This window comes from Hippocampus guttulatus, chromosome 6, assembly GCF_054856545.1.
Source record: "Hippocampus guttulatus isolate MCC_2025c chromosome 6, RoL_Hgut_1.0, whole genome shotgun sequence".
In the NCBI taxonomy this organism is placed as follows: Eukaryota; Metazoa; Chordata; class Actinopteri; order Syngnathiformes; family Syngnathidae; genus Hippocampus; species Hippocampus guttulatus.
This window is the reverse complement of record NC_141266.1, coordinates 5,052,755-5,069,331: the sequence shown is the minus strand read 5'-3', so window position 1 is coordinate 5,069,331 and position 16,577 is coordinate 5,052,755. Positions and strand designations below refer to the sequence as shown.

The window sequence follows — 16,577 nt, the reverse complement described above, 5'->3', positions numbered from 1 at the left end:
CCACAAGATAGTACTCCAACAGTTTCAACAAAAGGCCTGATAAAGCTAACATGTCAGCCTGAGGCTGTGCCAGTGACCGGGCTATGAGTGTAACCACGAGTGCAAGTCAAATGACTGCAACCTCATAAGGTGAAACCTTCTGTTTCTGCCTGGTTGTTCTTCAGCAGGCGCAGTGGGGAATTTATATATATATATATATATATATATATATATATATATATATATATATATATATATATATATAAATAAATTCCTCATCTCACCCCTCGGGTGGTGACCGTCCCTCATTCAGCTCGGGTCCTCTACCAGAGGCCAGGAAGCTTGAGGGTTCTGTGCAGTATCCTTGCTGTTCCCAGCACTGCACATTTCTGGACTGAGATGTCCGATGTTGTTCCCGGGATCTGTTGCAACCACTCATCGAGTTTGGGGGTCACTGCCCCGAGTGCTCCGACCACCACAGGCACGACTGTCACCTTTACCTTCCAGGCTCTCTCCAGCTCCTCTCTGAGCCCTTGGTATTTCTCGAGTTCCTCATGTTCCTTCTTTCTGATGTTTCCATCACTTGGGACCGCTACATCCACTACAATGGCTTTCCTTTGCCCTTTATCTATGATCACGATATCTGGTTGGTTCGCCATTACCATCTTGTCAGTCTGGATCTGGAAGTCCCACAGGATCTTCGCTCTGTCATTCTCCACCACCTTCGGAGGTGTTTCCCATTTTGACCTTGGGGTTTCCAGTCCATACTCCGCACAGATGTTTCGGTAGACGATGCCAGCCACCTGGTTATGGCGTTCCATGTAGGCTTTCCCTGCCAGCATCTTACACCCTGCAGTTATGTGTTGGATCGTCTCAGGTGCCTCTTTGCACAACCTACACCTTGGGTCTTGTCTGGTGCGGTATATCTGGGCCTCAATGGCTCTGGTGCTCAGGGCCTGCTCCTGAGCAGCCAGGATGAGTGCCTCTGTGCTGTCCTTCAGGCCAGCCCTCTCTAGCCACTGATAGGACTTCTTGAGATCAGCCACTTCAGTTATGGTCCGGTGGTACATCCCGTGTAGGGGCTTGTCCTCCCATGATGGTCCTTCTTCCAGCTCCTCATCCTCTGTTCCCCATTGTCTGAGACATTCTCTGAGTATGTCATCCGTTGGAGCCTTCTCCTTGATGTATTCATGGAGATTGGATGTTTCATCCTGGACAGTGGCTCTCACACTCACTAGTCCCCGGCCTCCTTCCTTTCGGCTTGCGTACAGTCTCAGGGTGCTGGATTTGGGATGGAACCCTCCATGCATGGTTAGGAGCCTTCGGGTCTTAACGTCCGTGGTCTGAATCTCTTCCTTTGCCCACCTTATTAAGTCAAGTCAAGAAGAAGTCAAGATGGCGCCCGAGTAGGCAGCCGTCAGCAAGTGCTCTCATGAGCCTTGCTTTTTTTGTCGTTTTTGTGGTCACTTTGTTGTCACTTTGTGTTTGTTGTTACGTCGTGTGGACCTGATGTGGACTTTTTTCAGCATTTTCTGGCCATGACATTCATCAAGGAGGAGACTGTGCTTGGTGGTTGCACCTTCACGGCAGCATGGGTATACCAGCACTGTTTTTGACTGGGAGGAATGTCGGCGCCATTTGATTGTCGTTGCTGGACAGTCCCGGGGCGCTTGTGTCTTGCACCTGTAATGGGCAGCATTTTTCACAGCCCCGCTTTGTTCAGCGGACAGATTGGTGCTGTTGAACAGTCTGCGGCTGGATGGATGAAAGTCTTGAGGAGCTGACGATGAGAAGAAAGGAGCGTTAGCGCGGAGCGCCGATGCGGATTTGGAACTGGGAGTCGCGGCTTGGAGTTTGAAGCGGATTACGTGGGACAGGAGAAGTGAACTAATCTCTTTTCGTCAATGGACGCTACAGCTTCGTGTTTGCTTTCAAAACTTAGCTTGTAGCAGACGTGTGCACATTTTCAGCATGACATCTCTGATCCACTGGTGAAAGGACACTTTGATCCTCTCCTCTTTCATCTATAACTGCTTCAGACAACAAAGTGTATGCAGAAAAGTGGTGAAGATTGCACGACTGTCTGCGTCCTATGTGTTGTGTTGTGTTATTTTGACTTTAAAATGGCGCCGCGTGAGTGGCTGCCTTTCCAGCAGCTCGTATATTTTGTTGTTCTACTTCTTCCTTTCATAACTTTGCTGCTGTGAATTGGGAATTTCTCCATTGCGAGACTAATAAAGGTTTTCTTATCTTATCTTATTCCTGCAGGGTATCTGATCACTGGCAGGGCATAGCTGTTTATTGCCCGGGTCTTATTCTTGCCATTGAGCTGGCTTCTTAGGACTTGCCTCACTTGCTGGAGGTATTTGGCCATAGCCGCTTTCCTTGTTGCCAGTTCGAGGTTGCCATTGGCTTGTGGTATACCGAGGTACTTGTAGCTGTCCTCAATGTCTGCTATTGTTCCATCAGGGAGTGAGACCCTTTCAGTGCGGACTACCTTTCCTCTCTTAGTCACCATCCGACTACATTTCTCAAGCCCGAATGACATCCCGATGTCGCTGCTGTAGATCCTGGTTGTGTGGATCAGGGAGTCTATGTCCCTTTCGCTCTTAGCATACAGCTTTATGTCATCCATGTACAGGAGGTGACTGATCGTAGCTCCATTTCTGAGGTGGTATCCATAGCCTGTCTTGGTGATTACTTGGCTTTGGGGGTTCAGTCCTATGCAGAACAGCAGTGGGGAGAGTGCATCACCTTGGTATATGCCACATTTGATGGACACTTGGGTAAGTGGCTTGCCATTGGCTTCAAGTGTGGTTTTCCACATCCTCATCGAGTTCGCAACGAAGGCTCTTAGGGTCCTGTTCACCTCATACAACTCCAAGCATTCAGTGATCCATGTATGTGGCATTGAGTCATAGGCTTTCTTGTCATCAACCCAGGCTGTGCACAGATTGGTACGTCGGGACCTGCAGTCTTGTGCGGCTGTTCTGTCAACCAGGAGCTGATGTTTGGCTCCTCTGGTATCTCTACCAATGCCCTTCTGTGCTTCGCTCATGTATTGATCCATGTGTCCACTTATCTTAGCCGCAATGATGCCTGACATGAGCTTCCATGTTGTGGAGAGACAGGTTATTGGCCGATAGTTGGATGGGACTGCACCCTTTGAGGGATCCTTCATGATCAGGATCGTTCGCCCTTTGGTTAGCCATCCTGGGTGAGTCCCATCCCTCAGCAGCTGGTTCATTTGTGCTGCTAGGCGCTCATGGAGTGCTGTGAGTTTCTTTAGCCAGTAGGTGTTGTTGTTTATTGAACATAAAACATATATAGTAATAATTTGACAGAAAATAAGGTCGATAACATAGTAAAAAGAAAGGACATAGGTGTGGAGTAGGTATATATATATATATATATATATAGTGTGTGTGTGTGTGTGTGTGTGTGTGTGTGTGTGTGTGTGGCAACAATTCCAAGCAGAGTTGAGACTTGGAAACTTTTTCGACATTTCACAGTATTCAACCCGTCCACACACTTCAGTAAAACTCAGCAGATGATGATCTAATCACTTTTGCATTCTAATAGTTGCGACACCATTGCAACACAGTTGTCTGAAAAACATTGTACGGTTCAAGTTATTTAAAAGCGGCCAAATTGCTCTGAGTTTTGCTTCCACAAATGTTCAAATTATGCATTAACCACAGTTTGTGACGTTCAGTTTCTAAACTCATATCACTTGACAACACCAGACTGGAAGGCCAATAGATTCTAAAAGAATGAAATGACTAAATCTTAAAACTCACCCACAGATGTCACATCTGTACTCCCTCATGCCAAGGTGCCTTTTCACATGATTTCTGGCATCTCCCAGCTGAGCCGTTGCAAAGTGGCAAATTTTACATAGAAATGGCTTTGAACCTGTGAAAAAAATTGGAGAGTTCATGCACAGAACTATTAAAACATGCAAATGTTTTGACCAGTAGTGGCTTTTTCTTTTTCTTTTTTGGATTAGTTGTTGTCATGTGTGAAGTACTTAGAGAAAGACCCTCCCACCCTCTCCAGGCCAACCTAAGAGCACGGGGCAGCTCTTTTAGCCAGAGACTGATACTGTACACCCACGCTGCAAGAAGGAGAGGTACCGCCGTTCGTTCCTGCCGACTGTTGTCAGGCTACTGAATAGACGCACCTGAAAACCTGGACTCACCCCCACTCACCCATTTGCAAATACCACAGCCACCTTATGCAGTTGCATATATGCTTATATCATATATTTTATATTGCATTCTGTACTGTGTACAGTTCATTTTTAAATGTATTTTATGCATGCAAATACTTCATGTTTTTCTACTTTCTTCCCTCCAAATTTTGCTGCTGTAAAATGCAATTTCCTCCATTGTGAGACAAGTAAAGGTTTTCTTATCTTATCTTCTTTACATCATCCACAATTCCTTATACCTGTAAATGTATTTTGCGCTCTCCTGCATCTATCTACATGCCATGTACACCACGTACCTATCTCTGCACTGAATCTAAAGGGAATGAGGGGAGCTGATTCAATTGGATTAAAAGTCGGTGAGTTACCTCCCACAACAAAGCATGTTTCAAACGCTCCCTTCTACTTGTGCCAGTCTAGGAAAGTACCAAAAGACAACTCTACCCATACCCACAGTTAAGTGCAACACTGGCAGTGGACACCGAAGTAGGGCCCTTTAAGAGACGTAATGAAAGATCGAAAACAACTGTTAGTGACATTAGCAACAACGTGCTACTCAAGGGGATTTCTGTATTGACATAAAATTGGTAATTCAACATTTACTCAAAATATCATTCTTTAATGATGTCATATCACCCATCGCTAACAACTAACCACATCCAATATATATATATATTTTTTTTTTAACTGGCTTTTACAACTGGTCTCATGTGTAATATTTTGTCAAAAGCGAAATCAGGCCAATGAAGATGCAGTTTCAGGTTTTTTTTTAATATCATATCAACTGTGTGAATGTGCATCTTTGGCATGTGGACCCATTACTTTGAGGCTCAGTCTAAAGTCAGACAAATGACTCAAATGAAAAACTGACCAATTTACCTAAAAATGCAAATTCCAGTAGAACCCTCGCTGGGAAAATGGAAATGTGCACACATTTTCTTTAAGGGACAAATTGACAAATCTTTGTGCAGCCTCCCACTACCTTCAGTGATTAATCAAGAGGATAAAAACTAGGTCGTAATTAAAAGGATCTGGACATGCTCCCAGCCTCAAAAGTGGCAGACCCCTATTGAGCTGCTTCACAAAACCCCATAAACACATTCCAAGAATAAATGAATGCCATATAAAAAGTAAATAATTCAACATAATGAGGGAGCTTAAGCAATAATACCAAATGCCATATGTTGTGAAAATGAAGAGAAATTGGTGTTTTGCACCATTATGAAAGGCTGACATGAGGAAGAATAATCGTCATTTTTTTGTCATGTACCGGTACACACAATTTGACCTCTGCATTTGACCCATCATGGCGAACAAACACTGGAGCAGGCGGCTGCACAAGTGCCCTTGGAGCAGTTTGGGGTGTTGGTGTCAGGCTCAAGGACATCGTGGCCGTGTGTATGGTCTTGAACCGGGGTCCCCAAATTGGCAGGTGACAATTTAACCACTTGGCCACGGAAATGCAAATACCCTAACAAAACCGTAAACCCTCAGCTAAATATAATGTTGTCATCGCTCAGCACGATCGATGTCGCAGACGTTATCCTGTTAAGGCAGAGGGGAATCCATTATGTTTAGACATTCCAACTGTCATTAAGGACAAAGTAACTGTGCTCAGAATTAATCTGGTATTTGAACTCCAACTCTCAACAAACCTCGGCGGCCATAGATGAGATTTGGCACAAAAAAATATGAACAAATTGCTTTTTTTCCCCTGATGCAATTTGTTGGAATGCAGGACAATATCTACATACACGATCCACAGACAGAGAAAATGGATTGTGGACTCGAAGGGTCATTAATGCTTGAGCAAAAGAGAGGGAATGAAACATTCAAGGCAGAAAAGGGCATTTATTGATGGTTCCCTCACACCTCAATCATGCATTAAGTTGATTTTAAAAGCAATTAATGCACATGGTCAGGGAAATGTAACAGAACACCGTCTGTTCTTAACCTGTCGAACATTTCCTTGTCAAAGCCCTTAGCAATGCCCTGCTTTGCATTATAAATGACAGGATAAATCTTAATGGATTGGGAATAATCAACTAGCCATGAAGGCTGACATACACACACATTCACTCGGCATTCTACCACTTACATACACACACAACTGTGGACGTCCGGACACAAGGGAAATTAAAGGCTTTGAATACGTCTGCATTGATTATTTTAAATTATTAGCCCACCTCTCTTTGGACCTCCAATGCTTTTAGCCTCAGCTTTAACACATTTACAGAGACTTATTGACTATAATTACAACTGAGTCTTGGTAATGGACACATCAATTATGAGTCGCACATGTCTCTGACCATGCAAGCGTTGCTCGGGGAATCCCAATCTGCGGTCCATTAGCGTTTCTCTCGCTGGTCTGAAGCCTAATCAGTCTTTGTCGTCACCTCTACTGCAACAGCTTTTACCTGGCTATTGCGGACATGAGCTTTGCCATAGGTCTGTTTGGCAAAACGAGGTGATATTGTATCTCTCCTTTAGCTTAGGTTTTAGGTTAGGATTCATTCAAATTATATCCAAATTCTATAAATATCATGTGGTACCACAAGTCACATGCATCACTCAAACTTTGTCATTTACAAAATAGCATAATGTAGTGACACATTCCAGATTAATTAGAACAAAAAAATCACATCTCATCTATTGTAATATGGTCCATCATCTTAGTTAAAGATTGGGACGATTTCTGGCCCCAAGTTAAAGGGACTGTGTGTAAAAATGTTTGATTTTTCACTGCCATCTAGTGGTGAACTAATAGAATGCAATGAGCTAACTTTGAAGTGAGCGCATTTTTGAAGCAAGCGGATGACTCAGAGACACCCATCGATCCAGCCATTTTCTGATCCACTTTATCCTCACAAGGGTCACGGGGGGCTAAAGCCTAGCCTAGCTGTCTTCGGGCACTAGGCGGGGGACACCCTGAACCGGTTGCCAGCCAATCTCAGGGCACACAGAGATGGAACAACCATTCACACTCACACTCACACCTAGGGACAATTTAGAGTGTTCAATCAGCCTGCCATGCATGTTTTTTGGAATATGGGAGGAAAGCGGAGTACCCGGAGAAAACCCACGCAGGGATGGGAGAGAACATGCAAACTCCACACAGGGAGGCCGGAGCCAGGATGGAACCCACAACCTCTGCACTGTGAGGTCGACGCGCTAACCACTGGACCACCGGGCCGCCCCTCAGAGAGACGCAGACAGCAAAATGTCATCACAAACGACTCCTAGTATGCCCTCAAATGATGAAGTAAGTGCATTGCAGTGGTTACACATGGTGTTGTCATTGATCCAGCAAATTTGTCATCGGCTGATTTGACTCCGTAGCAGAAAGATGGTAGGGAAACATGTCATTCTCTTGTAAAGTGAGGCGCGACTCATATAATATAATTCGTGTTGGTACAATTATACTTTTTTTAATGTACCGGGTACATTGATGTGATATAACATACTTGTTTGCATAGAATTGAAATTAAAGAAGGTTTTTAAAATGAATTAATATTGAGAAAAAAAAAGCTACACACCGTCTGAGATTTTGTTTTAACCTTTTCTCCCAATATATACAACATCAACGACAAAGACACAGGGTTTCACTCCACCAGAATTTTTATGACCCAATCTACACTATCTTGCCATGGCACTCTCAGCTCGTTTTATGGCCCATTCTAGTCTGTTGTGCCCTGGCACTGAAAATCCATCCCATCTGTATAATTGCCCAGATTTTACTTATATTAAACAACTTGTCAGTTACAGAGTAAGAGCAGCTTTTGATCATGCATTTTAATGAGGAATAAGAGCTCTGACCTGCTTTTAAAAGCACAAAGACACGGGACCATACACTGGATATCATTGGCATCGGCCCAATTCCTCCGATGTCAGAATTTGTTTCATTTAATATTTTTTTCACAATTCTGTACTATTGGTCAGTACACACATGTGCATGTAACGATTACATGTTATCGAACAATCTAAAGTGTTGAAGATGCCTTGCTCTTTTTGATGATAAAATGTTAATGGTTTAACTATTTTTCAGGTCTCCTGAAAAGAGATGACTTTGGAGGCGACACTCATTAGCACGGCCAAAGGGGGCTCTCGCCCGACCCCAACAATGCAGAAAATGAAAACGGATGAAAAAATAAATAAAATTCTGCTCTGCTCATTGGCATTTCATAATACAATGAAACACACACACACACACACACACACACACACACCACTGCAATTACGGCCTGCCACGTTTGCCCATCACCTCCCCATGTGTCGAGGCCATCCCGAATGACCATGTTGGCCTGAAACGTGAATTCCTAGCCGCCAGGAACATATACCGTAAGTAAGCGTAGCAATAAGGTGGTCACACTTATGCACTGAGATTTTTTTTTTGTACATCTCATACATATAATTATAATCTAACAAGGGTTTGTTTGCTTTTTATGTCCACTGTACATGTGAGATAGCGACGAAGGGAGAGTAGAAAAACAGCATACATACCGGTATGTGTGCGAATGTGTGCCAGGAAAGCCATGGAATTGCTGCTCTTGCACACCTTGCCGCAGTACTTGCACTTGTTGCCTTGGTGCTCCTCCCGCTCACGATTGATCTGTTCTGTGTCCTCAATCACATACTTGTTTACTTGTCTCAGCAGCTCATCATGTTTCTCCTTGATGTGATTGAACAGCTCTTGCTCCGTTTCAAAGCGATCAGTGCATTTTGCGCACTTGAAGCATGCACCGCCGTCAAGACGTTCATCGACGCTGTTCTGCTCATTTCGGATGTGGGAAGCGCTGGCCAAGTGTTGATGCAGGTTGCTCTCAGTGTAGAATGACTTGCCGCACACCATACAATGGAAATGTTTATCCTTGGTTGGGTGCTTCATTGAGATGTGCACATTCAAGCCGCTTAGGCCGTCTGCCAAAAAGCCACAGTCGTCACAGCGAATTCGGGCGTTTCTCACTTTAGCTTCAACGCTCACTTCCTTGTGTTCAAGCTTCTTGACATACTGGGGCAGGAGCCCAGAGGGCATTAGTGCTTCTCCTGTCAAGCCTTTAACAGCAGCCACACCTTCGAGAGCAACACCCTCCAGCGATGGATGCCCCTGTTCAGCTAGGGCCTTTACGGACATAATGCAGGTATCAAAAGGTCGGGCAGTGGACATTCTTGGGACTGAACTGCAGCTCTTTTCTGTGCTGGTCCCTTCTATGCATGTGTCCTCTTGTTCTTGAATTTCTTGCTGTGGAGATTGTTCCACTTCAAGTGCCATTTCCGCTTGGGGCACATGCTCAGACTGAGCTGTTTTCCCTACCGTGCAATCATCACCAGAGGAAGACGCGGTGCTCTCTGGCTGCTTTTCCTTTGCTTTGCCAGCGAAAATGGCCACAGTGTCAACAGGCTCAACGGGGAGAGAAGATGCCACTGTTGGCTGTTTTTTTTCTTTTGGGCTTTCTTCGGAATTTAGATTTGGATCATCTGGTAGCTTTAAAGGTTCTGACTCAGGATGAACCATTGCACCGCTAAGATCAATAAGATCAGTGGGGGGTACCGTTGAGGTCTGCAAAGCTTTTTGGCCACCATTCTCCTGTAGTGCCTGGAATATTTTGCTTTTCTGCTTATGTCTCTCTGTGCTGGCATGACGAGACATTTCCTCGCTTGTTACGGCATAGTATCTGCATGCCAAACAGACGTATTCAAAGTCTCTGCTGTGCTTTCGTTTCACATGAAGATTGAGGGAGGGGACTGAGTGAGCTATAAAATTGCAATGACTGCAAGCAAAAGAGTCATGATGACCTTCTATTGGGGGCGTGTGTGACAGTGTTTGCTCTTCTTCAGTGTGTTTTTTCGAGCCTAGTGATTCGTGTTGCATGTCCCTGGCCTCTGAGGCTTCATTTGCTTCCTGAGATTGTGTATCTGTGGGTTCCTGGAGTAAAGGCTCAGCATTATTTTTCACAGGGCTGCTATTTTCACACTGCTGCACACGTTTCCTGTGTTTTTTGGTGATACAATGGCGATCGATGTCTCCTTTGGTCACACAGCTATAGCTGCACAGAGTACACTTGTAAACATACTCTTTGCTGTGTTTACGGCGGACATGGACACTGAGGTTGGTAGCATTAGACACTACCAAGCCACAGTAACCACATTTGGTTGAAGCCTGTTGTTTTGGTCTTCCTCTTTTCGGTTTGGGAGGTTCCAGTTCCAAGTCTTCCTCATCTACAACTTTAGCAGCCTCCATTTCTTCTTGGATTCCCAGAGCCTCACCACCTATGTCGTCTCCACCTCCATCTCCTTTAGCTACCCTCTCAACACAATCATTACAGGAATGAGAAGCACTATGTTCTGTGCTCTGATGTTGCTTATGAATATCTGAGTTTAGGTGTTTGTCCATCCATTGAGATGTAGCAGAAAAGAAGTTACATAATTTACAGCGGTACCAATCCAGGCCGGGGTGCTTGATGCGAGCATGGCTTTCCAAGAAGCAAAGTGTGGAAACCCTTAAATCACAATTTGCACACTTAATCTTAAATCTGTTCCCTGTGCATTTTGGCTCCACTTGTGAAGTGGTGATCTTGAAAGCACTTTCAGTGTCCTCAACATTCTCTTCTTCCTCCATGTACTCTTCTGCATCAACTGAAAGACAAGGACAAAGCTACTTCAGGCAATTGAATTGGAGATGCACCCTTGTATCGTTCCTAATCTTGGTGGTAACCATTTCACATCTGCCAGAAATGACAAAATTCAAAACAAAAACTTGCACAGTGGAACCTCAGGTTACATTCTCAAACCGAAACCTTCGCAATCCAAGGTAATGGTTGTGGGTAAAGATTTTTGCAATACAGAAATGGGTGGGAACAGTATTAATAACGATGAAATAACAATGTTTACTAACAAACCACTGTATTGTCTTAGCTTATTTGGTACAGCAATATTCACTTTCACTGTGGTAACTGCTGGGCCAACATTGCCACCACCTCATTGTGGCATGTGGTGGGAAATTTAGGCAAAAAAAACAAAGATAACTGAACCACTGAGCCAATGTTGTTTATGCGACACGAGAATGAAAAGTTGGGAGCTTTCCTTGGCCATGTAAAGACTGTTGTTTCGACAGCAAATATCATTATGCGCAGTTCAATCCAATCACTTGTGGATCACTCACGAAGTTCCCCAGGGGTCTGTGCTCGGCCCTGAAATATTCATATGGTATATAAATGATATCTTCTGTGTCTCAAAACTACTTAAATGTGTTGCATTTGCCAATGACAACTCTCTACTACTATGGAGATAATTTGAAAAAAAAAAACGTTCTGACTTAAGTGGGAAATCAACTGAACACATTATCACTAAAAATAAAACAAATGTTCGAATTCTTGGCACGAGACAAACCAAACACCAACTCAAAATTATGGTACATTCAATTGAAATAGAAGGGATGAAAATTAATTTCTTGTAGTATGAATTGAAGCAGAATCATGTTGAAAGTCACACAGAGATAATGTCAAAAGAAAAATGTTAAAAAATAGAGATCCTCGACAAAACAAAGGAGCTCCTGAATACCAAACCATAATGCACATTATATTGTTCATTATGACCATAACTGACCTATTGTGTGGAAATATGGGGAAACATAAATTAAATATCTTGTTTTCAAACCACAAAAAAAGAGCAATAGGAATGATTAATCGATATTCATCAAATTAAAAACTGAAATTCTATGATCTAGTTGAGTTCAAAACAGCACAAATAATGTATAAAGTGCCGGTACACAATAATCTACTCTGACACGGTACTCAGTTGCTGTTTGAAATTAGAGAACGTTGCTATGACCTAAATGGCACAAGTGTCTATTAAAAAATTTAAAAAATTAAAAATTAAAGAACAAACATGAAGCAAATGTGTGTCTCCATAAGAGGTGTTAATTTCAAGGTATGTATGAAGATGTAATGAATTGTATTGTCACAATATGAACCTCACAATTTGACAATGATCATGATATTGTGCAGAAGTTGGCGATATTAAAAAAACTCACTGTACAAAAACTCAGGATATTGTTTTTAAAAAAAAGTGTATTTTTGTACATAACAGCAGTGACAAAGAATTAGGATGGGCCAGTCATTATTTATTGTAGAGTGCTCCTTCCTATTGGCTCCTATCAGGTATAAATAGGTGAAACAACTGAAATGCGGAAATGTTGGGACGCATTCCTTTTAATGTAATGAAAATTGTATGTGTATGGGGTTATATGAACGTGTTTATGTACCACATGCACGCATGCTGTTGGCATATGTACGCATTGTGTAAATGCAGTTGTATATGTCTAAGTGTATGTTATTTTTACTTTTGTTGGAATATAATAAATGAATAACCTATGATTGCATGATTATGAAATAAGTAGAGCTGTCAGTTTAGCGCGTTTTTATCGGCATTAATTTAAATGAATTTTAACGTGATTACATTTTTTCTTGCGAGATTAACGCGGCACACGTCACAGCGGATTTTACGTTGCTCTACAAATAAACCAGAAACAAAACAACAAGCGTGCTGCAGACGTCTATGCCCATGTCTGTTTTGCCAGCCACGGCAGCGCGAGACACCGAAAACGGATACTTAAAGAGTTTATGAATGGAAAGTTTACTTTTAAAAAGTTGCCATATTCTTCCACTGACAAGACCAAAGTTACCTGTATGTTTTGCAGTCGTAAACTGAGCTATCATCATAGCACGTCGAGTCTGAATTACCACTTAATGGCCAAGCACACAGCTGATGTGAGTACTCCGCCCCCTTGTCTAAGACAGACAGCTATGGATCATTTCAATGCGAAGAAAATGGATAACACGGCGAAGAACAAATTTGCTGAAGCCATAGCTAAATGTATGGCTACTGCATGCAAGCCTGTCAACATTGTCCACAGCTCGACTCAAGCTCAAATCATTCGCATTGCATCGAACGACTCCACTCCGGATTGCCAGCGGGAGCCTCCATTACAAGCTGTGTACAGAGATTGTACGTAGCGGAGAAGGCTAAGGTACACCAAGCGGGAGAAGACACTGTTTCGGGAGAGAAATAAGAGAAGGGGTTGATGAGCCTCTGGTGAATAAAGAGCAAGTAGCCTGTTGAGTACGATGTATGCCACTGATGCGATTGTTACTTGTTTGGAACTATTTTGTGTGGAAGGTTACCGTGTTCCGTGTCCATATAAATAAAGGGGGTGACGCCTCTCTGTGTTCGTCTGACAGTGACTGTGCGCTGAGGCACGTCGAGAGTTCAGCGGGGCAGTCGTAGTGAACACACTGAAAATAAAATGTCTCCAGTGTTGTGTTGTGCCTCAAAACAAGTTTGGTCATCCGAAATGATGTCTCCACAAAACCATAGAGGGACTTCCACGCAAGAAGGACCAACAGAAACAACATAGCCTGAATGCTGTGTTCAAAGCAAACTTGAGAAAAACGAAATATGCAACCATGGCTTAAATCCACTGTAGGCTGAGTACTAGTTTAACTTAGATGTGCACTTTATAATTTTATATTGCTCTGTTTTGATTCCCTAAAAAGGGCTGTTAAAGACGCTGTTGTGTGGCAAAATCTTTTTTTCACTGTTGTTGATAGACAGTAATATTGTGTGAGAGATTATGTGTGAATAACTGTTCCAAGTGAAAAATGTTCATGTAAAATTGAAAATCGTTGTTTCAGTAAATATTTGCATTTTGCACATAGAAAACTGATTCATGATTCCATGTTGATGAGAGCATTAAAACGGGAAAAAATTGGACAAAAAAATATAAAAGGAAATTCAGAAACGATAAAGAATGTGTGAGTAATCACGATTAATTTTGAATTAATTGGAGTTAATTATGACATTTGCATTTGATCGTTTGACAGCTCTAGAAATAAGTGAAAATAAATCGAGGACGAGATAAATTGTTTACTTCTCCCGACTCCCTTTTGAACATGTAAACAGTGCTCAAAGACTATTCATGTGCTTTCTCTGTATTTTTTTATCCTTGTTTATGCGTTCGATAAACAAACAAAATTAAAATAGTGTGTAACTTGAAGTAATTTTTAAAAAGGTTCCTAAACCGAATTGTTTGTAAAACGGGTCGCTCGTAAACTGAAGTTCCACGTTCGTTGTTTAGGAAGGTATATTCGATCAATGACCGAGTGCATAGAGGAAAAACTCACCTGTCCGTGGGCTGTCTTTGCTGTGGTATCGCTGGACATGAACATCAAGGGGAGATTTGTCCCGAAACTCAAGTCCACAGTAGTTGCATGAATAGATAATCTTGGGTTTGGGGGTTCGTTTGCTCATTCTTCTCTCTTGAATGGATATGGCCTGTTTTGACTGTTTTTCTGACATTGCAACTTGACTGCAACTATCATCGGGAGAAACAGATCTTGGATCATCTGGTCCTGGCCCTGGATTTGACACAGCAGAACTTTCTGTCTCCATGGCCATCTCTTTTTGAACTTCGCCTCGACTATCATCAGAAATGGTTTGGTTGTCCTCTGCAAGTTTTGCAGCTTTATCTGTGCTCTTTTTATGTTTCCTTGCATAGTGAATCTTCAGTGATCTTGGACATTTTGCTAAGAAGTCACAAACAGAGCAACGAGTACTCACATCTTCGGGCACAGTGTCTTCCTGCAGCCCTCGAGTCAGTTCCCCATCCTTTTTTTCAGGCTTCAAAGTCCTACTAGGTGAGTTGGCTTGAACGTCCGCCATTTGGACATTATCTTCGCAACTCCTTTTTGGCATTTTGTTTCAAGGACCCTCCAGTTCAAGATTCGTTTTTGATCAACGTCTTAACTTGCTCCATTTATATGAAAGTGTGAAAACTTGAGTTGATGACAGATGAATCACCTACACAAAATGGGACAGCACATAATTTCAACTTGGAAGCGTTTATTACCCTAATACAGAAATCAGAGGCACACAAATTGAATCTCGGTAAACCACTGCAATAAGAGTGATGCAGTCAAACTTTCCAGAAGCAAAAACAACAAATTCGCGCACAAGTCGCCATCTAGTGTTTCCAGAAGCACATTGTTTAAACAGTATTGCAAGCGGGTTCCTTTATCGAGTAAACTTTTTTCTTTTCGTACTTCAGACACACACCAATTACTTTGTTCAAAGAATGTAGCTGGGGAGAGCCAGTCGGATGCTAGAAATTGGCTCACGCAGCTAAAAGATACACAAATAATTGTAGTAATTCTAAACCGCACCTTGCATGGATTAAATAGACTGTTTGCCCATGCTTTCTGCAGCATACTTGTTCATGCAACGTAATGCATTTTGGCAGGAGACTCCAACAATTTACACCCAGACCAGCGAAATGTTGATGTTTGTTGCCGTTTCGTCAAACGTGCGAAAGGTGTCCTTAGACTCGGTACAGTCAAAGTAGAACAGAATGGAAAAGAATGCACACAAATTTAATTAAATAAAGCTACTGACGTACAGCAATATAATATAATGATTGCTAGTGATCCGTTGGAAATTTGTTGGTTTCAGTTTTAATATGAGGTCATATTAGTTGTGCTAAGCCTGTTGTCAGGTGTATTAGCTAAAAAGTAACACTGAGTTGACCGAACTACGTCCGCTATTTAAAGAACTGCGAGACATGGTACAACATCACAACCAACAACGTGTGAAAACGCTTTGTGGTGGAATTCTCTTTTTAATACACTGATGAATCGATCTAATGCAGAAGTCGGGAAACGTTGCGAGCTAGGAGTTGCTACTCAACACTTATGGGAAGACTAACCAATTGAATTTCGCCATTAGCCGTATAGGCCAATCACAGCAAAGTGAAGGGTGGGTCTTAATTCTTATGAAACACAGAAAACGACGGCGGCACAGAGGCCCAAAAAGTAGGCTAACGTCGGTTACCTAAAACCGTCCAAAAACAGTACGTATAATGCGGTGAGCACAGAACCGCGGTTGGCGCAAACCACTCGTGGTTTAGGACGGTACTAATACTACGACGAAACACGTTCATTAAGTCAAACTCACCCTTGACTCTCCAAAAATCGCCACTGTCCGCGCTTTTTGTGGCTAGACACAAATGGCGTACCGTAGCATGAGCGAAACGTCACATTAAGGCGGAACTTCTACCCGCTTTTTCCGGACCTCAATGCTGCTTTCAAGTTCATCGGAGAAACAAGTGTCATAAAGTGTTCGAACCGTCAAATCCACTTCAAGTCACAGAACTTTTCACGAGTTGTATGGTAAATGTAATCATTAAAAATGTATTACTGTAAATCACTCACTGAATTTTTCAGGGTGCTACATTTTAGTGCTCGCATAATTTTGAAGGTGGGAAAAGAAAAGAGTAGTTTTTGAGGTTAAACAAGAAGAAACAAATTGGTTAATGTGGTTACATTTAGGAACGAAAAAC

General features: G+C 42.5%; 1 protein-coding gene across 1 annotated transcript in view; it reads right to left on the bottom strand.

Annotated features, from left to right (window-relative positions):
• znf407 (zinc finger protein 407) overlaps positions 1–16,273 on the bottom strand; it is a 173,869-nt gene extending 157,596 nt beyond the window's left edge. Inside the window, exons 1-4 of the mRNA XM_086114551.1 lie at positions 16,193–16,273; positions 14,368–15,043; positions 8,690–10,822; positions 3,780–3,894 (exon numbers count right to left, since the gene is read on the bottom strand). Of these exons, the coding sequence (XP_085970677.1) occupies positions 3,780–3,894; positions 8,690–10,822; positions 14,368–14,938 (2,819 nt within the window). The 5' untranslated portion in view covers positions 14,939–15,043; positions 16,193–16,273. The remainder of the gene's footprint in view (positions 1–3,779; positions 3,895–8,689; positions 10,823–14,367; positions 15,044–16,192) is intronic.
• Positions 16,274–16,577: the final 304 nt, after the last annotated feature.